The 22,834-nt window shown below is 31.9% G+C and overlaps 1 protein-coding gene across 1 annotated transcript; it reads right to left on the bottom strand.

Annotated features, from left to right (window-relative positions):
* Window positions 1–665: 665 nt before the first annotated feature.
* LOC143049397 (2'-5'-oligoadenylate synthase 1A-like) lies at window positions 666–21,768 on the bottom strand. Its single transcript, XM_076223053.1, has 6 exons — window positions 21,575–21,768; window positions 20,086–20,274; window positions 10,120–10,417; window positions 9,135–9,310; window positions 2,817–2,992; window positions 666–946 (listed from the first exon to the last, which is right to left on the bottom strand). Exons 1-6 carry the CDS (start codon window positions 21,725–21,727, stop codon window positions 796–798), a joined length of 1,143 nt encoding a protein of 380 aa, XP_076079168.1. The 5' UTR covers window positions 21,728–21,768; the 3' UTR covers window positions 666–795.
* Window positions 21,769–22,834: the final 1,066 nt, after the last annotated feature.

Genomic DNA, 22,834 nt, shown 5'->3' with positions numbered 1-22,834 from the left:
TAGATTATAAATACAACTAAAATTGTCACAATACCATACTGAATATGGCTATCTTAAGAAAGCTTTGATTTACAGTCTCATACACTTCATAGGCTTGTCCTAAGATTGTTCTACATGTAATCATAAAATATTTTTTAGAACACTTCTTAAGATACTTTGCTTTGAATTGACCCTGTATGGGTACATCTTATCAACGATCCCCTGTATCACAACTGACAGTCGGATCAAGATTTGAAAAACAAAATCGGCATTTCTTGCTGTATGGTCATCTTATTACAAAAAGAATTATCCGTGATTTTCTTCGTAAAAAATGGTAAACATAATCTTCATATAGTATAAAGTCAAATGTCATTTTTAAAAAGAGAGGTCCATGTACTCGTTTTCAAGCAAATGACCACTCTAAAATGCATCCTTTTCCGATATGTCACAGTTTGCCATCACGAAAAAAATACCTCCCCTGTTTCTCTTTTGTATTCCGTTAAGGACTTAAGCAATATACTTGAATGTTGAAATGGACCTTTAACCTAATAAAAGTGTCTTTCCGTTCTAACTCAAATCTTGGTTTTAAAAATTGAATTGCTCAGATCAGGGATAACATTCTTGTTAAAATCATTACAATGTCAATACCAACAAATTAAGTATAGATATGTTAACCAATGTGTAAATATAGTCAAGTTGAAATGTTTTATATGTTCCTTAATCGTTAAATTAATTAGTGTATTAAGTGATGCTCAAACTAAATCAAAACCATAATTCGAGAAACAACAGTTCCTGGTCTGCATTCTGAGTTCTTTATTAGCTACAAAATCCACTAGTAGCTTTCTTCATATCTGCCCGTTCGAGAAATTTTCTGGCGTAACGTTCCACAGCATGCCAATCAGAATGAGTTACATCAAGTACATTTGAGTAAGGGTTGACAGGATCTATTATATAGGGTTCCTTATGCCTAAAAATATCATCAACTGACATAAGAAATATCATATTTTAGAAATCATATATAAAAACTGTGAATTTAATAATTTTAGTTTCATAGGAAATAGTTTGATATTAAATCATACAAAAAATATTAACCATTTTACTTTAAATACAACTCTTATAATAACTTTTAAGTAAAATGGTTATGTTAATATATGGTTTATAGTGGTCTACTATATTTTTAATAAACCTACCGAACAGTAGGAGCTGTTCTCTTTTTTTTTTTGGATTGTTTTGTAACAGCTCACCAAATTAGAAACTACTGTTAAGCCTCAGTCACAATGTCACGTTTCGGCTATCCCGTTTTGCTACGTTTTTAAAACGTAGTGAAACGGCAATATACGTAGCGAATACTATCGATCCGTAATCAAAACGGCGATATATGTACATGTAGCTATGCGTGGATTGATCCCGTTCTTATTGGTCTGTACAATACAAACGTGACTAAAAATAAAAACGTAGTAGGAACTAAGAATCAGTTATACTACCTTTAGCTGTCCAATATTTTTAAGAAAGAAAAGGGCTATTCTTAAAAATATTGGACAGCTAAAGGTAATATAATGGTTTCTTAAAGGTAAATTATAGTCCATTCACTGAAATAAAGAACAGGTTAAACAATTGAATGACGTCACAACAATGTTTTTTTATAATTTTGCCGTTTCATAGTTCAATAATCATATCGTAGTGACACGTGATACTGCGTAGAATAAACGTACAAACAATAGAAAAACGAGCGAAAACGTACTTTTGACAACTGGGTCGACAACACTGCTGGTGGACGTTTCGTCCCCGGGGGTATCACCAGCCCAGTAGTCAGCACTTCGGTGTTGACATGAATATCAATTATGTGGTCATTTCTTTTTTTATAAAATTCCTGTTTACAAAACTTTGAATATTTCGAAAACTAAGGATTTTCTTATTCTAGGCATAGATTACCTTAGCCGTATTTGGCACAACATTTTGGAATTTTGGTTTAACAATGTTCTTCAGCCTTATACTTGTTTGGCTTTATAACTATTTTGATATGAGCGTCACTGGTGAGTCTTATGTAGACGAAACGCGCGTATGGCGTACTAAATTATAATCCTGTTACCTTTGTTAACTATTTACACAACTGGACCGACTTAACTGCTGGTGGACGTTTCGTCCCCGAGGGTATCACCAGCCAGTAGTCAGCACTTCGGTGTTGACATGAATATCAATTATGTGGTCATTTTTATAAAATTCCTGTTTACAAAACTTTGAATATTTGGAAAACTAAGGATTTTCTTATCCCAGGCATAGATTATCGTAGCCGTATTTGGCACAACTTTTTTTAATTTTGGATCCTCAATGCTCTACAGCTTTGTACTTCTTTTGCTTTATAACTATTTTGATATGAGCGTCATATTTATCGAAAAACCTAACAAAACATTACAATACGTAGACGAACGTATCAAAACGTTACATAACCTAGTAAAACGTACGCACCGTTACAAAATGAAAAAAAGAAATACTCGAAACATAGCTTTTCTATACGTTCTAACACCTAGCTGTCGAAACGTGACAGTGTGACTGGGGCTTATAGAAAGAAAAAAACTTGCTATGGATGTGTTGATTCCACTACAGACACATTACGTTAATATATAAGATGCATTTTTTATAAGCATGTTGTATGAAGTAATGTTAATACTAGATCTTGCATACAGAATCATTCAATGTTAAGAATTTATATGGATGGTTTAGGTAGTATTGAAATAAGTCATTCATTTTTTTCATACATTTGTTTACTTTTAAAATGTTTTAAGATAGTATTTGTATGTTTTACTGATTATTCGTAATCTGTTATATGTTAAGCTTACTTTTGTTTCATGCTCTCATAATAGAACACGAAAAATTCCACTTTGATAGATTCATAATCCACCAATTGTTCCATAACTCGACGTAGTCCATTTTCAATAGTGAAGCTATCTGGTTCATTGTCTTGTTGCCATAAATCAATCAATAGCAATTCAAAGCTATAAGAGGATGGTGGATTCTAGAGATGAAATATTAAAAGAGGTAAGCTAATTTTAAATGTTTCAATTTCAAGGACAAAGTCAGAAAGGTGCAAAATGTCTGTACGATCTTAACACGAGTCTACAACAATCAAACCACGACTCCCCTACGTTGTCACTGACTGTGATATTCGTTTGCCTATGTGTGTCCATTTTATATCAACTGAAGGAGGTCGTGCAATTATCGTAGTTTGGACTTTGTCGTATCGTAGTAAGTAGCGCATAGTAGCAGCGTTTTATTTACTTCCTGGTCGTAGTTTAATCATATAAATTTAATCTCGTAGTAGAAATGTAATAAAGATGTAGAGAAATTGGGATAGTCGCAGTGAATTCTTAGTCAGAACGCAACGAAATCTTTTCAAATGTCTTCCCAAATGCCAACATGTCTACGTCGTTACAACGACCTTCCACCTTTTATCTATTGTAACAATACGATCATTTTTAGCATATTGAAATCTCGTCCTTTTTAAGTACGAATTTACGACAACCACCACGATCTTAAAACGAATTCCAATAGTTTTCATAACCTTGAAGGTCGTAGCGAGATCGTGGTCCTAGTGTGATGGGGTTTTACACGATAAGAGCTGATTTTCATCCCAAATTTTCTTTCTTTATTCTATGTATACATATGATAAGATTATCAAACAGTTTCATTATTGGATAAAACAAATTTCTAGATGTTATTGATGTGTACACCGATGTGATTAACTCACAAACTAAATAAAAATCCGCAGGACTTTAATATTAAGTTTGAAAAAATGGGGTGAAAGATACCAGAGGGACAGTCAAACTCAAAGATCGAAAAGAAATTGACAATGCCATGGCTAAAAAAGAAAAAAGACAAACAGACAAATAATAATACACAAGACACAACATAGATAACTAAAGACTTAACAACACGAACCCCTTCAAAACATGGGGGTGATCTCAGATGCTCTGGAAGGGTAGGCAGATCTTGTTCCACATGTGGCATCCGTCGTGTTGCTCATGTTAATACATACCCGGTGAAGTCTTATTCGGTAGGTCACATTCGTGAAACGGAAACGGAAATGGAAAGTTTACAATGGCAAGCTGAAATTATCTGTTTTGTCGTGAAGTTTTGTTTTCAACCGACCCTCATTTTCAATTTGAAGATGTAAGTCAAGATATTAGGAAGACTAAGTTGTATCTGTTGTATTCTTGTATCTCGAGTTCGAATGGATAGATGCGTTGAACAGTCACCAAATTTTTAATAATACATACAGTCAGAGAACATCATCTGTATAGCTCAAAGTAAAGTTAAAGGCTATTGATAACTACTTATCTTTCTTTCCCGAGATAGAATTTTCATATTATTTGCCAAAATGGCGATGTTCCTATGCTCTTTTTAAAAAAATGATAAAAAGAATGGGTCGGTGAATATAACCTAAATTAGCTTAGAATGAATAAAAAAAAACATTCTTGTGAATAAAAAGAAATCTTTGAGATAGAATTTTGAAATAAATTTTGAGAGGATATGTTTTATAATCTATAATACTAAAATAACGAGGTCCAATCTGTCAGCCGTCATCGGCTAAAAACGATAAATCAAAGAATTCAACTTTATATATAGCTAATATAGGACAATGGTGTAGATTAAAAATTACACCACTGCAGGCCCTTTTGTTTCTACATAATTAATATTGCCAATAATTAAAAAGTTCCGGGTCGAATCCGATACCGATACCAATATTGTATTCCCCTGTTACCTATTAGGGAAAACGGTACTATTTATTCTGCCATAGGCGACAATATTAACATTTTCTAAATTTACAACTTTTTAAGATAAAAACCTGGATAAAACAGTTATATGTTGTGTTAGTACTTTATTATTGTGTTTTAAAAATTAAAGCCAAATAGTATCATGACCAACTTCCAACGGAGCTTGTTTATGTTATCCATGCCCACCGTCATTTTGCACCAAATTTATGAAATTTTGCAAGTCTTTTTAAATAATTCTCTAGAAAATATTTCAATAGGTTTCAAAATTTATGTTGTAAATATACACACTGCAGTTATTCATAGATAAATAAAAAATATATTGTACCCTTACATCCAATCACAGCGCTCCTAATTTGACTTCCTTCACCTGCCTTGGGTACACAAAAGGCCAACCTAATGCTGGGAAAATTAAATACTACCGTTTTCCCATTACATTATCTGTACGAAGAATGACTTTCTAAGATAACAATACGGATACTAGAAATAGGTACAGTTTTCAATTGGTAAAACAGCGAATCAAATAATTCAACTTTATTTTAAATAACTAATATAGGACAATGCTGTTGATTAAAAATACTCTATTCCAGGACCTTTTGTTTTCCAAATAATTAATATTACCAATAATTAATAAGTTCCAGGTCGACGGGCTCAAACAGAAAGATTTGAAAGCAGAGAAAACTGTGTATCTTACTAATATAATCTGCTTGACTTTATCAGATGACAATACCAATACTAAAATAAGGCTTACGCATAGTTATATAGTTACTTTAATTCAGTGACGGACCCGCGATATCACGGGTGTGTTCTAGTATGTTGTAAGAAAATACAAATACAAAATGGTGTTATCGAACTTATTTCCTTGCTACAAGTAAAATAAAAAATTTACCTATCAGTTAAGTATACATTTTTTTACTAAAATAGTTATATCCCCTTAAATGGCTTAGTTGAAAAAGTTATACTAATACACAAATGCTTGATATTTGTTTAAATATTTTGAATAATGCAATACATCTGCAAGTTTTCTCCAAATAATCAACAGTCTAACCAATAAAATTGCACATCTTTCTACAAATGTGCAGATTTGGGCAAATAACTATATTGATTGTAAACTGCGATAGTACAATCCAACATGGCGGTATACCATGAATCTACCTTATACTATTGCAAGATGAAAGAGTCTTAGCAATTTTACAAAATAGTTAAAATGTAAACTTTTACTATTTATTGGAAAGTAGAATGCTTCTGCTACATAAATATGTGCTGTTGTGGACAAAACAATGCACATACATCGGGTATTAGCATCATTAAGTCGTGCTAAACTACTGAAATCTTCACAATTCTATCATTTTAGTTGAATTTTAGACGGTTTTCGTCTTAAATGAAAGTGGCCGCACTTGTGTTCATTCTTGATATTGAAATGTAAGTTGTATTTAATGATAATCCATAACATGTATAAAGGTTGAGGATGAATACGGATGCGGCCACTTTCATTTTTGACAAAAATCATCTAAAAGGTGACAACTTTTGGCATATTTGATAGATTTTTCATATTCAAGCTTGAATCGGAGAGTTTGTAATGAGTAAAGCATTTAAAATATTTCACAAAAACTTATTTAATCAACTGAAATAGACACTTAAGTGTTTAAAAAGTGTCAAATATCTTTCGTCAGATAAACCTGAATTTTGAGGCCAAAATCGGACCATACCGGACCTTCTCCTTTAAGTTTGAAAATACAGGTCTGAATTGAAAGTGTGATTAATTTTTGGACACAACACAGATATTATTTTACATAGAACGAATGTCTTCAAACTAAAAATATTGAAAAGAGTAGGGGCAATACGGACTAATTTGGCCCAAATATTTACTGCAAATTTTAAATTTATAATTTATATTTTTGAATTTGTCTTAAAAAGACTAAGGTACAAGGTTTCCAAAAACTGAAACAAATTTTACGTTGAACTAGTAACAATATCAACAAACCATGACACAATTTGCATATTTTGTAAAATTTCTTGATTTTTCTTTTTTTTTAATTAAATCTAAAGTAAATTGTAGATATGAAAAGTATGTGTGCAACTAAGAAACAACCTTATATTTGGTAAGATTAAGTCAGTAATTAACATAAAGCTTCTCTTAAATTATTTTGTTTTTTACACGATGTTTCCACAATGGAAAAACTGATTGCATTAATTCTGAATTGTTTATCATTTTTTGTCCACACAGTACACATTATGACGTCGTCAAATGAAAATCGGCATGCATTTTAAAACATACTGTTTTAATTTTCAATAAAGTGTCAAACATTACATTTTCTTGTGTCAAAACCGGGCCTCAATGCACCTATCTAGACTTTTACCTGTATTATCACCGTGTAGAACGCCACATGCGGTGTGTCGGCTATGTTTGACACGATTTTGCAATTTCATAGCGAAGAAAAACTATCAAAGTAAGTTCAAGTATCATAATTTGTCTTTTAGAATTCTTTGTACCACATAAAGTATTGCACAGAAGGAACTGAAACATAATCTAGTTCCTGCTACAGAAGCAAAAGCACTCGTGCACGCCGCAAAAAAGAACTCACTTCAAAAAGATGAAAAACAAGTTTTAAAACCAACTAATTTTAAGTAAGAAGCTGGTATTTGATTAAATTCCATGATATGAATTCAATTATATGTAAATGATACGGGGGGAAGTCGTCTAAAGTAGTTTTTATCCAGAAATGTGCCTATGAAGCCTCAAAATCTGCAACACGGAAAACTATGGAGAGGTGTTTGAGAAAACAGAGCACTGAAAACGACTGCTTCTGTTGCAGGAAATAAATAATGTTTCAGTTCCTTTGATAGTTTTTCTTTGCTTCGAAATTGCCATCCCGTGTCAAACATAGCCGACACCCCAGATGTGGCGTTCTACACGGTGATTATGGTCCAATATCAAAAATCTAAATACATGATAATATTCAGCATAGCCATGCCAAGAACACCAGAAATTGTGTTTGTTTATTTATAATTAATGGAAATTTTAGCTAAGTTTTAGAGGGTACTAGACATCGAAATATAAAAATAATATATAGCATTCTGAAAATTCATTTAACATGTTTATACGGAAGTTATTTAACCAATTTACTAAACAAATAGAAAAAAAATAATTTCAAAAATATCAATTTTTATAATAAAACTATTTTTTTAATATTTAAAAATCCTTCTAATAATGAACATTACATTTTAAACTATATCTATACATAATTTTGCTGATGCTTTAGAATCTATTTTTTTTACAATGATACTTATTTTAATAAACAAGTCTTATAATTGCGCACTACAGCTCTGAAATTGGATTGCGATTAAACATTTGATATAGCAATGTTTTTACACAAAATAAATGTGTTTTTTTTTCTCTAAAAAACTGACAAAATTTGAAATTGGACATTTACCAATCATGACCCGAAATCAATAACATAAATACATGATTGGAATAGAATATCAAGAAACCCCATGCATACAATTTATGATGGAATAAAACAAACTTTAATTTAAAACCCGATGAACTTCAATGTGGACCAATGTGATACATTGCCCCAAAATCAATCTAAATACAGTTAAATTTACGTCATTTGTATCAAAGAAACTTAAAAAGGCACATAAACAAAACACAATAGCAAAACTGAAAGACAAGAATATAACAAAAATATCATAGAACATTAACACAATGACGGGATGCACAAGTACAAAGTCAGGCCAAACGGACATCACCAAAAATAGACAAAACAGTTAAAGTAACATTCTAAAAGACAAATAAAAGAATAAGTTTTCATAAAATTTTGTTACGGAAACTTAAAGTTCGGGAACAAATATATATTTATGTTTATATCTTTTATATGACAATCGGAGGTCTTCGGAGGTCAACTCGATCGTTATTTAGATGGCGTTAAGACTAAAATACACACGAAAGTAAGCTTCATATTATCGAAAACAAGTCATGCCCTGTAAATTGTTAATATTATTTTTTTTATAATTTGGATTTAATTTAATGATTTACATCGCGCTTTTGGTGCAATATTACAGTAAAATTTAGGGTGTGAAAACCCTTTTTTAATCAGTTTTTAACAGGTACAGCCACATTTACTTTGTATAGATGAAATATATCAATATTTAGAGACATCTGGATATTTTAACGAAAACATATCATCAGGATAATGGTAGGTGTTGCTGAATGTGTCAGCCAAATGCAAAAATGATGTTTCACTAATTAGATGCGTCATAAGCTGAGTTTCATAGCAATACAGGAATAAATCAGCTATTAAAGGGCCACAATTGGTGACCAAAAGAATACTTAATAATGATTATGTAGACAATTTTAGCTGAGTATAGTACTATTGTACATACCTTAACCTGAATACTTGTGTTTTTCCAGTATTTAACAAATCGAATCAACCGTTTCAAGGTCTCAGGTCTGTCTCTTTTCACAAACAGTTTTTGCTGTTTTGTTAAAGATGGAGTATAAAACTTCCGTTCCAAGACGGGACCGGTTTTCATTTTTTCGTATATTTCTTGAAGTTCATCTACAACAAACATTAACATTTAGCGTTACAGTCCTATTTGATATACCGTTTCATCGCTCTACATAAGGCCCAAAGATTATTTAAACATATAAGTAACTTTACCAACAACAACAAGCATACTAGATAAAGAATAAACAAAATTTCTAAACAGACACAACCATTGACAGATGTACTTTAACATCACTGTTTACTAAACCAAATGGTTGCTGACCTAATGTAGCTAAATATATATAAAAGAAAATGTGGTATAATTGCCAATGAGACAACTCTCCACAAGAGACCAAATGACACAGAAATAACCAACTATAGGTCAACATACATCCTTCAACAATGAGCAAAGCCCATACTGCATAGACAACTATAAAAGGCCCGAAATGAGAAATTTAAAACAATTCAAACGAGAAAACTAACGGCCTTTTTATGTTCAAAAAATTTACGGAAAAACAAATATGTAACACTTTAAAAAGACAACCACTGAATTACAGGCTCCTAACTTGAGACAGGCATATAATTACATGATTCGGCGGGGGTAAACATGTTAGAGGAATCTCAAGCTTCATCCAAACCTGGGTCAGTAGTGTAACAGTACAACTCAAATACGAATCATAATAATCAGTTGAAAAAGTTGTTTTGAATTTCTGTGTTATTTTGGTCTCTTTTGGAGAGTTTTCTCATTGACAATCATACCACATCTTCTTTTTTTATAGTAACTTATCAGATGGATATAAATAGAAATACATCTAAATAAAACACATCTTTGTATAAATATGATGGGGTATAATCTATGTTTGGTAACATATTAAGTTTACCTTTTTCAAACTTTGTCCCTAATATTCCAAAATTTGCAGCAGGCAAGACATCAACATCGATATAATGAGATTTCCCTGAACCATTCTCATGACATTTCACTCTTAATTGCAAAGCCTTAGCAGTTCTTCCAATAACAATGTATTTTGAGCTTGTGAGAGTTTCTTCGACTTCATTTAAAATATCTGTGTGTTCGGAAATCATGCTTTTAACCGTATTGAAGTTACTTTCAGGCAAGAAGAATACAATATCTACATCTGAATTTCCCTTTATTGCAGTCCCCTTTCCAGTAGATCCAGCCTGAAATATATTGAGGGACTTGTATTTTTTTCCCTGTCAGGGTCTTCTGGGTAAAATGTAATATCACATAAAATCAACTCAATTTGTATTTGCAATTCTAATTTCTTTTACTATATAAAAAAGTCCAGATTTTTCTAAGAACATGAAAATTCATCACCATACTTTTCTTGTGCTGGGAACATCACAAATAAGACATATATTTAAAAATAGTACGGAAGCACATGTATTTGTTTTTAGAATACCTGTTATGATTACAATTTATTCCATTAGACGAAAGAAGCATTGCGAATTCTATGTATCGTATGAATTTGGCTTGTGTTTCTCGTGCTTGTTGTTTTACTGCCTAGCCTGTAAAAAAAACCCACCCCCACCCACCATCACCAAGACCTTTTATTGTGAAAAAGTAGTCATTTATTTATAATGATTTATTTAAGTTACATTTCTTGTAGTCGCAGTGTGCTTAAAATGAACTGTTTGATTTTGATTTATTGTACATTGGTTAATAGTAGGGTGCCCAGTATCGAAAAAGACGTCTAGTTAACGAGTTTAAGTTAACGGATAACACACGGCTATATTTATATGCAAACTTTTGGAAAACTATTATATTTTCTAATCATGAATGTCGTCGTAAGCTACAGTGGTCACATTTTTCATTTTTTTTTGGTTTCTTAGGGTACCCAAAAATACCTCCTTATACAGGCTATCTTCAACACGAAAAATAAAATTATTGCTTTCTGTGTTATTTGTTCAAATGATACTTATCATTTAGCTTTTAAATTAAATTTATCATATAATGAAAACTGAAAAGATTTATATAATATAAGTATAAGTATTTCATGATTTTAGTAAGACTATTTTTTAGTTAAAATTTACCTAATTTTGAACGAAAGAAAATTTATTGCGTGCTACATTCAGGGGATTCCTACTCTGATTACATCAATAAGACATGGTTCATATTTGTGCTAAATATCTTTCGTGTAATGTTAATCGGTGAGAAGAAAATAGCAATTTAAAACACAAATATAGTGATAATTTGCCTTGATTCAAACACGCCATTTCTTGTGCCGTTAATCGTTTTGTAGATTACACTATCAGGTCATTAACTAGGACAATTATAACTAACTTCATTTCTTTTTTTTTGCTTGTTGTATGACCGATTTGTATGTTTTGAATAGTCCACTTCGTTTTCAGATCGTAGTTTTATTTTAGGAAATATTTTTTTTGTTGGTTTTTATTACTTTAATTGTTTTTTTGAATTGATTGTTTTGTTATAATTGTAATATACAAATCAAATCCTTCGGTCACGTTTCAGAACCGGAATATGGCACACACTCACAGTCCTGTTCAACTATGCCCATCAAGCCCTAAACGAAGTAGGAATGCAATACAATGGTATAAGTGTGATATAAGTCACGGTTCTTTTACTGAATTGCTTATTTTAAAAATATGCGAGAAATTAGCACAAACAAAAGCTTTAATGGGGGTCTGAGACCGGAGCACAGAAAGACCATGTATATTTTAGTATATTGCATGATGCTTCAGACCTAGACCATCTTCGTACTGATGATTACAAAATATTGTACCATCATTCTTGCTGTACATCTTACACTAGCAGACACAACTGCAGTTATTTTAAAGCTGAATCAAGTTTGGGTCGTCTGTAAAAGAGGGACGAAAGATACCAAAGGGACAGTCAAACTCATAAATTTAAAACAAACTGACAACGCCATGGCTAAAAATGAAAAAGACAAACAGAAAAACAATAGTACACATGACACAACATAGAAAACTAAAGAATAAACAACACGAACCCCACCAAAAACTAGGGGTGATCTCAAGTGCTCCGGAAGGGTAAGCAGATCCTGCTCCACATGTGGCACCCGTCGTGTTGCTTATGTGATTACAAATCCGGTAAATAGTCTAATTCGGTAGGTCACATTCATGAAAGGGAAGGTTACAGGTCATATATAGAAGGTAATCAAATTGCTAACTGGAAAAAGTTTCTTTGAGTCAGTGAGAACCAGCTGACCTTAATAAGGTTTCTTGGCGTATAAATTGTTCAGCATCATGGAATATCAACAGTTACTATGATACATGAGGAAGTCATCTATCTAGCTAGTTCTTCAAAGGACCCTGAATCTGCTCGGGAGGACTAATCAAGTTTTAAAAATTATTTGTACGCCCGATGAAGTAGATATCCGCATGAATTTTCATGCTATTCTTCGCAAAAGTCGCAAAATAGAGATGTTCTGAGCTTATGCGTTCATTACTTCCCCTCCATGCAGAATACGCATGAGCTATGATTCTATCTCGAAGGACAGATGTCATATACATTTCTGCAAGATATAGTTTGTATTTGCTTCGAAAAAAAATATAGCATGTACAGATTTATACCCATGTCAGGCAAAATATAAATACTGGTCTGGTTGGAGTTAAACCGATTGATGACGCCGAAGATGTAGATGTATAATATTTAATTTTTCTATTTGTACGTTATGAATCATTGTTAGCTATCGAATGAAAGTTAAGCAGTCCATAATATTTTCTAAACAATAAATATGACATCTATTCATTTTTTTTTGAAATCTTGGGAAATATAGTAATAATCAATCTACTTTGGAAACATATGTAAAAAATAAACCCAACAACAACCAAAAATCTGCCATACGGTCTTTGACCTTGACGTGGTTGATGGGCTTTAACTACAGGAGACCATAGAACGTAGTAGGTAATACTAGCTTCGATCATAATTTTCTATTTGCATTTGTCCCTTTTTTTCGTGTTTTTGCCATGCTGTTGACAGCTTGTCTACATTTTTATTATAAGTTTTAAATGTCCCTCTGGTTTCCCACGCCTTTTGCAGTTGTTTGTAAATTTCATCGTTGCTGTACATAACCCTCACCCTTATTATATTTTTGAAATACTTGAAAACATTACAGCCAATTGTTGCTCGTTTAGTCATCTGTATATGTAGGATTTGGGTGTGTTACCTGTTTTAACATGTTTAATAGACGATTAGTTTTCATAACTTTACCCCCCCTCTTTTTCTCCGTTTGCATTAATGTTTACTTTTGTAAAGCAAAGCTATCAACAGAGCTTTATATTCATCCAAGATTGACGTTAATGTTACACAAATTTCGAAACAAATCATTAATACATACTCTTTCACACCCAATAACAGAAATTTGATATTTACCTAGAAATTGACTAACACCTTACTATCAAAAGACGTGAAAAACACATTTTGTTTTCAACAAATTATTAAAGTTCAGATCTGAAAAACATCTTTGGATCTTACTTTTAATGAATTGAATACAAAAATTTCAAATTTAGAAATTGAAATAAGTCTAGGTCACTGTTATTTTACAGCTGTTTGAAAATTTCAAATTTGCACCATATATGCAAAAAAGTCAATCTAAAGTCATTTTTGGCGATAAAAATATAAAACAAGTTCTTAATGTAGAAACAAAGGATATTTGTCTATAAATAAGTCGTTTTTATTTTGCTCCAAACGCATATATGTAGGAGAAACAAGCTATCTAAATGTGACTTTGCATTTTTCTGGAATTTATGCTTTGACTTTTGACCCTGATTTACAAAAAACGTGACCACGACAGACAACGACGACAACGGTATTTCGATGAGGTTTGTTCTCCTCTTTCCAATGATATAAAATATAGCCGTGTGTTATTCCGTTAAGGCAAATTGATCAAATTTGTTGATTGGGCACCCTACTAATAAGGAAACTTAATAAAAGTCATTGTCAACTCAGAAATAATGCTAGCAACCTAAAATCTCATTTGTTTAATCAGTTTTTATCCGGGAACACTTTTTGTTCAAACTGTAATCACCCTGTTGAGGATAACCAACATTTCTTTTTTTATTTGCCCTAAGTACAATGATGTAAGACAGATCCTTCTTGATTCCATTTACTCCATTGCTCATAATGTTGACATAATTATTAAATTATTACTTTTTGGAAACAGATTATTTTCATATGATATGAATATCGCTATTTTAAAATCTGTTCAGAAATATATCAGTGACACTCAACGTTTTGTTTAAAATTCATTTATTTTTAATTTTTACTTTTTTCTCCTCCACTTCAACATCAGTTCATTTAATCCACTAAGCAAGCTCTAATGACTTATAAAGGATATTTGTATGTTTCAAGGTTAGAATAAATTATCAGTAATTGCCTATATACTTAACTATACTTTGAATTTAGTAAGTAACACAGTGACTGTAAACATATATTTGCTTGTGTGTGCTCATAAGTAGCATGCATGTTCCACAATATTGCATTATTTTAAATACAGATGTTATAATTCAAATATACCTTGTGCATGTAATATGGAGAGAGCTTTTATAGGCTGTGCCTGTTGCTCAAACCTTTTCGTATCTAAATGAATAAAACATGTTTAAAATCAAATATGCTTAAAGATTTTGATTTAGTTGAGTTCAGTATTGATTACATCAGATACCTGGAGGTATTTTGTTGTTTCTTTATACTATTTTTAGTGTTTTAGTCCAGTGATCGCATATTATATTTGAAAATTTAACGTTCTCGAATGGATATAATTTATAACGTTTTCAACGATATTGTTTGTAGAATCTGTTTCATTAATGATTTTAATACGATAGCAATCCTTTTAAAGAAAAATCTGCAAAAATATGTGTTCTTTATAATTGATGTCATTAGACAGGGTCCCATAATAGGAAATTAAAAAGACATCAAGAAAATTTGACGTCATCATCGAATATTAGGATTAATCGGGTAAGCATTACCGAAATGTTATATATATATATATATATGTATATATATATATATATATATATGTATTGATAACTCGTCTTAACATCAACCTAACAACGTTAGATCTGTAAATTTGCTTTCGATAATTAAGTGCCTATAAATAGAAGCACATGAAATACAAATATATGGGATTAATCAGTACAGAGATAAATTCAATTACACAAATAAAATTATAGATTGCCTAAAAATGTAATTGTAACACATTATTTAGTATGTAAATATAAGAATGTTTAAAATATTTACAAAATGATGAAAATAAACGCAATATTTCGCTAGACTAACTAGCTTTATCAAGCGTGCATCTATCCTTGTGAAATCGAATGTAGATGATAAGAAAATTTTGCATCTCAATGTATATGTATACTTGAATTTAGCTGCCTTGAAAATAATACATAATAAGGCTGGAGTTCAAGATTTTTACAAAATTGGCAATTGAAGTTAGCAACGTCCATTGGCCAATATTACAGGATAAAAAGGACGATGATGTGTATTAAATTATTCTTTATCTTTCCTGTATCTTTTCTCGTCCTTTTCGTTCAAACCATCAGGTTCAAAAGTGTGGAGTTGTTAGATCCAAAAGTTTTCTCTTCTCCTTCTCGCCGTGGTGTCCCACTCGGTGTTGACTTCTATGATTTGGAAAGCAACATTTTCAAAAGGATGTTTCGTTGAACGAAGATGTCTTGTGAGAGGACAGTTTTTGTTGGTTTTGTACCATGAACGATGGTTATTGAGCCGAATATTAATTTTGTCCATTGTTTCTCCCAATTACTGAATGCCACAAGTGTCACATGTTAATATATACATTGAGTTCTCCGTTTTACAGCTGGAATTTGAGTAGATGGTATAATTTTGTTTAGTAACGGAGCTGATGAAAGAACTGATTGTATTGGCAGCTTTACAACACAAACAATTCATTCGACCACATTGTTTGTAGCAACCAGGAGATGGAGTAGACTGCTTTTCTAATACAGATGTCACTTATTTTTCACGGATGTTTTTAGGTCTTGTGAAGGCAATGACTGGTGGTGAGGAAAATACTTTTTTTTAGATTTGAATCATTTTCTATAATTTTCCAATGCTTCTGAACAATGGATGACACATTTTTAAAATCATTATGGTAAGTGAGTACAAGGGGTGCTCTGTTAGCTACTTTATTCTTATCTTTGTACTCTAGAAGTTCTTGGCGACTAGTTATATTTGCTCTTTCAAAAGCGCTATCAATGATGTTTTTATTGTATCCTCGAACAACTAGATGTTTACGTAGTTGTCCAAGTCTAGCATTTTTTCGTATTTCCAGGAGAGCATATTCTCTTGATTCGCAATGCCTGTCAGAATGGAATACCACGTGGGCAGTGTTTAAGATGGCAACTTTTAGGAGAAAGGAATTGATGTTTGTCCGTTTGTTTGGTATGAAGGTCCGTTATCATGGTTCCGTTCTTGATGTAACTCGTAGTATCGAGGAAGTTTATTTTCTCCATAGATGATTCACATGTAAATTTTATTGAATGGTGGAAAGAGTTACAATATTCTAGAAAATTCATTAAGATGTTCTTGTGAATCTGTCCATTTGAAATCAATATCGTCAATGAAACGGAACCATAATGAGGCTGGTATGGAGCACTAACCAAGAGGCGTTTTTCAAGTTGGCCCATAAATATGTTGGCTTATGACGGGGCCATTTGTGTGCCCATACTAGTACCGTCTATTTGGAGATAGTGTTTTTCATTGAAAGAGAAGTGGTTATTCTCCAGCACTAGTTTCAGAAGTGTAACAAGGCACTCAGTAGAAGGATTTTTTTCACTACGAGTGTTCCAAGCCTATATGCTTTTTGTCGAACATCTCTTGAAAGATGGTGTTGATCCTTCGAATAGTATTTAGTGTTGGATCTGTGGTTAATTGTTTATAAAAAAAAATGGAGTTTGAAAGTTTGCGATTTCCCTCTGCTATATAATCTGTTTTATTCATGACAATCACAGCGCTCCCTTTGTCGGCAGGTTTTATTACAATATCCTCTTGATCTTTTAACGCTTTCAAAGCTATTTGTTATACAGGACTTTATATCAGATCTCACGAAATTAATGAATGACTCCAAGTTATCATGTTAACTCTTTGGTGGTTTCCATGAATTCCTGTATAACACATACAAGAAATTATAATTTATCCAATATAATAGCAACGTCCTTTTTATCCTGTTATATCGGCCAATGGATGTTGTTAACTTCAATTACCAATTTTGTAAAAATCTTGAACTCCAGCCTAATTATGTATTATTTTCAAGGCAGCTAAATTCAAGTGCAACATATACATTGAGCTGCAAATGTTTCTTATCATCTACATCCTATTTCACCTGGAAAGATGCACGCCTGATAACGCTTGTTAGTCTAGCGAAATATTGCGTTTATTTTCATCATTTTGTAAATATTTTAAACATTCTTATATTTTACATACTAAATACCGTGTTAAAATTATATTGTAAGCCAATCTATTGATTTATCTTACCTCCTATACATTTCTAGGAATATGATTGGTTAAAAGCGTCCCCGTGGAAACCGTGTATATTTAATATTAGGTTAGTTGGGAGGCGGGGCTTATTTTACACACGGTTAGTAGTGGTGTTACGTCCCTTTAGAAAAAAACAGTACTGAGAAGAATCAACAGACGAAGAAAGTGATGATAAAGTAAAATAAATTCATAAAATACGTTTAAATCTAACAAGTTGTCATTGTTGGCATCTGATCAAAGGAAGTAGTTTCTTAATCATGTTAATGCTAACTGTATTGAAGACTAGCTCATTTTAGTAGGTCACTAGTCTAAATTTTACACGTTAAGATAGTCGGTAAGATAAATTCGTTACACAGTGTGCTAGTGACGTAATACGGTATATATGGAGTCACCCCATATGGAATTTACTGACAACATATATACCGTATTAGGTCACTAGCACACTATGTAACTAATAATATATATATATAAAAAAAAAGTCAAAAATAAAAAAAAACAAAAAATTCAAAAATGTTTTATACTCTGTACCAACTTGGATCGGTCAAGGTATTTTTGATTTTTTTGTTTGAGGACTGCTCTCCATGCAGTTATAACATCTCAACTGTCACAACCTTTGGAAATTTAGAGTTGTGCCAGTTCACATCGCAAATAACTATTTTTATTTGGCATATCTTTTTAATCTTTGCGCCGTGTTTGGAAATTTTCAAATTGTACCAGCGTATGTGGTGTCCGCTTAAATTGTATAAACTTATCAAGATTTTAATAGTGTCTAAATTTGAATATATTGACATGATTCATTCGACATCGTGCTATTACCGAAGAAGGATATCTGTTATCCGAAATATCTAATATTTGTTCATTTTATAGTTATTTTTTGGTGAGGTTGTACCCTTTTTGACTTGTTATATATATATAGCCCATGTGGTCGTGTGGTCTAGCAGGACGGCTACAGTGCAGGCGATTTGGTGTCACGATATCTCAGTAGCATGGGTCCGAATCCCGTCGAGGGAAGAACAAAAAAACTTGCGAAAGCAATTTTACAGATCTAACATTGTTAGGTTGATATTTAGACGAGTTGTATAAACATAATGTACACAACCATGTATCAACATCACTACTGGTGATCCAATGGATAAATCTGTTGTAGAGTTGTCAGTGGTTCAGACGTACTTATAAATATAATTATTTCTGTGCCTGTATCTTACATTAATTTGTAGGATCCTTTACTATAGATATTTCAGCTGATCTGTAACTATTCCATCTTCATGCCTTATATATCATGTACAGTATTACGACGCTAGATTAAAACTGACGAGGAAAGGTAACACCCGGCCACCGAAAGCTTTATTTTTGAAGCCCAGTTGGTCGGGTGGTGGTCTAGCGCGCCGGGTACAGTGCAGGCGATTTAGTGTCACCATATTTAAGTAGCATGAATGCCGGCGAAGGAAGAACAAAAAATTGCAAAAGCAAATTTAAAGATCTATTCACATTGTTGGGTTGATGTGTAGACGAGTTATATATAATATATATATATAAACAAGTCTAAATTGAAAACAACGTTTAAACCTTATGGTATGCTTGCAAATAAGACAACTTTTAATAAAAATATTTGGTATGATAAATTCGTTACATAGTGTTCAAGTGACCTAATACGATATATATAGAGTCAGAAAATTCCATGTAGGATGAGAGCGCCGTTCTCATCCCATATGGAATCTGCTGACCCCGTATATATCGTATTAGGTCACTAGAACACTATGTAACGAATTTATCATACCAAATATTTTAATTAAAAGTTGTCTTATTTGCAAGCATACCATAACTATTTATTGTTATATTAAAGTGTTTAAGCGTTCAATTTTAAGAACCTACTTTCATTGGTCTGCACAAAACAAATAATGTCAACAATAACAATTTAATATCAACAACCTTGTTATAACAATATTGAACAGAACTTGCAATACATTTAAGTAATCAAGTAGTGCCAAAGTTGTAATTCAACTACTAACCGTGTATTGAAATAAGCCTCGCCTCCCTACTCACCTAATATGGAATATACACGGTCTCCACGCGGATGCTTTTAACTAATTATATTCCTAGAAATGTATAGGAGGTCAGATAAATATATATACAAATTCTTTTATGCACCATTAGGTTCGATTATTACCACAAGCAAATGTATTTCTCCCTCCAAAATAATCCTTTGGTTTTGACAATGTTCCGGCAATAAAACTATTACTTTGTGTGCAAACGCCGACAAAAATATCCTTGTCACTGCATTACATAGAAAATAAAGATATACATCAACACAAATAAATGAAGGAATTAATGATTTATATAAAACTGATACCTTAATAACTTCTGCGGGTCTATATTTTTGAGAAACGTTTTTCTTCAGTATAGTTCCGATTCGTTTTAAAACAGCCTTGCACTCTTGTCTATAATTTTCATCCGGTAAAACTTTCAAATCAATTATTTTGTTGACTTTGGACTTCTTTTGTTTCCTCTTTCTCTTTCGTCGTGTCTGCTTTCTTCGGACCTGTTTAATAATTAATGACAAAAGAGTTTGAATAGCTCAGACTGATTCTTTAAATATCAAATGAATTAATTACATGTATATCAATATTATAATTATAAACGAGTCTAAATTGAAAACTACGTTTAAACCTATGATTGCGTTGGATAAGAACCGCAATTTTTATACGTGTGCATGTAAAACAAAGGAGTAGGTCCGGTAAGGACCGATTTTGGCCTCAAATTTCAGGTTCATTTGACGAAAGATTTTGACCACTTTTTAAACACTTAAGTGTCTATTTCGTTTGAATCAATTAGTTTATGTGAAAGATTTTAACTGATTTAGTGATTAAAAACGATCCGATTCAAGCTCAAATATGAAAAATCTTCCAAATATGCCAAAAAATGTCACTTTTCAGATGGTTTTTGTCAAAAATGAAAGTGGCCGCATCCGTGTTCATCCTCAACCTTTATATATGTTATCTATTATCATAAAATACAACTTACATTTCAATATTAAGGATGAACACGAATGCGGCCACTTTCGTTTTACACGAATACCGTCTTAAATTTAACTAAAATGCTAGAATTGTGAAGATTTCAGTAACTTAGCAAGACTTCATGGTGCTAGTACTCGATATTTGTGCATTGTTATGTCAAAAACCACCCATATTTATGTAGCTTAAGCATTCTACTGTCCGAAATTTATCTAAAAGTTTACATTTTATCAACTTTGTAAAACTGCTATATTTTGGGGCCAAAAAGGGGTCTTACTGGACCTACTCCTTTCGTTGTAAAAGTGAAAAAGTATATTTAAACAAAACGCATTTGACTAAAAGGTTGAACAACTGATGTTCTTTAACCCTGCTGACTGCCATTGGCGATTGCCAAAAAAAATTGATCACAAGATGTAACAAAACGGATCTTAATATAAATTTAATACTAAACAGAAACAACTAACTTGTGGCAACGATGTTATATTTTCTCATATTCCGTTTGTTTTTACGAAAAGATGCAGTTTGTTCGTTTGCACGCCGATTACAAATAAAGTTTCAATTTCTGACAATGTTTGTTTATACCATTTTTACAAAACTTTCATCATTGTTCATAATATGTTATTTATATTAGACAAAATTTAAATTCAAATTAAATGCACATATAAAAATTACAATTTTTAAACCTACAAAATTCCTGACAACGCATGTTTATAATATCTCACGTGTGTACAATGCTCTTAACTCTGATAACAACATGTTTCATGTACCATAACAAACGGAATATAACTCAAACAAAGTCAAAATGATAAATGTCTACTAGTTACCTACAGGCACAAAGTTAGGATCATGGCATTTTGTCATTTCATCGTGTTTCTGTTGGTCTTCCTCTCTTTTAAATCTTCTTTCCTCGTGTTTACAAATTTTACACAAAAAAGGGAACTCATCTGGATGTTCACTTCGATAATCCCACTTCATCACCATAATGCCACAAACTAATACAATGTAAGCAAAAAGAAAGTGAACTTTTCTGAAAATGTAAATCAAAATAAAAGATTAAAAGTAGTGGTTAGCTATCGTAATCCGACAATGCAAACAGTGAATTTTAACCAAGATCAGTAATATTTGTCTTACATGAAATAACAAAGTTGAATTGATTTGAAACTGTATGATTGAAAAAAAAATCTAAAAAGATGAAAAAATTTGAAAATAAATTGTGACAGATAAATGTACAGCCATGAAATAATGCAATAACATTAAAAAATAACAGTGAACGCAGAAATCGAACCAAGAACAGTTATGACAATTATGGACCCTAAATTCCAACTCTAACAGCCCTTAATTTGGGTTGTGATTAAATATTTGACCAGCATACGTTTCCGACACGCACAACATTTTTAAACTTACAAATGATTTGAATCGATGATACTATTTTATGGAAATGATATTGACTAAATGTGACTATGTTTAGTATTAAACATGGTGTCAATATCATTTTTAAAAATAGAAACGTCAAAATAGTGAACAAAAACAAAATATATGTTTGGAAACACGTTACAAAATATACCAATGAGAAACAAGAAACATCAAACCATAATTCTGTATAATGCTAAGAAACGGATGAAATACGAGCTATAAATTACTTCTGTTTCGAGCGGAGTACAAATACAAATCATATTTAAAGACCTTTAAAAACACTAAAAATGTTTTGACCTTATCCTGCAATTATTTTTGTACACTGTTTTTGATTTTGAAGACAGAATACTCACAATTGGTGTATTTATTTTCGATAGAAATTGTTTTAAGGCCCGCGTAGTATTATTTTACAATATATATGTTATATCCGGTGGTGATGATACAAACACTATAGTGGTATTCACGAAATACAGGTCTAGAAAAAGAATGTATAATATATATTTCAACATTTTTGCAAGGACCATAACTCTGCACAAAATCATCAGACCAAAACTCGAACTTGGTCTGTAACTTTACATGATAAAACCAATAAGTACATGTATATATACCAATTATAAAATCCAAATATACAATCAATATCTTGAAGTATAACCATATAAACTCTGCACAAAATTA

The sequence above is a fragment of the Mytilus galloprovincialis genome, chromosome 10 (genome assembly GCF_965363235.1).
Source record: "Mytilus galloprovincialis chromosome 10, xbMytGall1.hap1.1, whole genome shotgun sequence".
NCBI lineage: Eukaryota > Metazoa > Mollusca > Bivalvia > Mytilida > Mytilidae > Mytilus > Mytilus galloprovincialis.
This window is presented reverse-complemented; position numbering and strand designations above follow the sequence as displayed.

What these genes read in the sequence shown, in the direction of transcription:
- LOC143049397 (XM_076223053.1), bottom strand. Translation starts at nt 21,727, where the DNA reads ATGGTGATGAAGTGGGATTATCGAAGTGAACATCCAGATGAGTTCCCT. An exon ending in ATGATCCTAACTTTGTGCCT is followed by an intron (nt 20,275 to 21,574) that starts GTAGGTAACTAG and finishes ATTATTAAACAG; the next exon opens with GTCCGAAGAAAGCAGACACG. An exon ending in GACCCGCAGAAGTTATTAAG is followed by an intron (nt 10,418 to 20,085) that starts GTATCAGTTTTA and finishes AATATATTTCAG; the next exon opens with GCTGGATCTACTGGAAAGGG.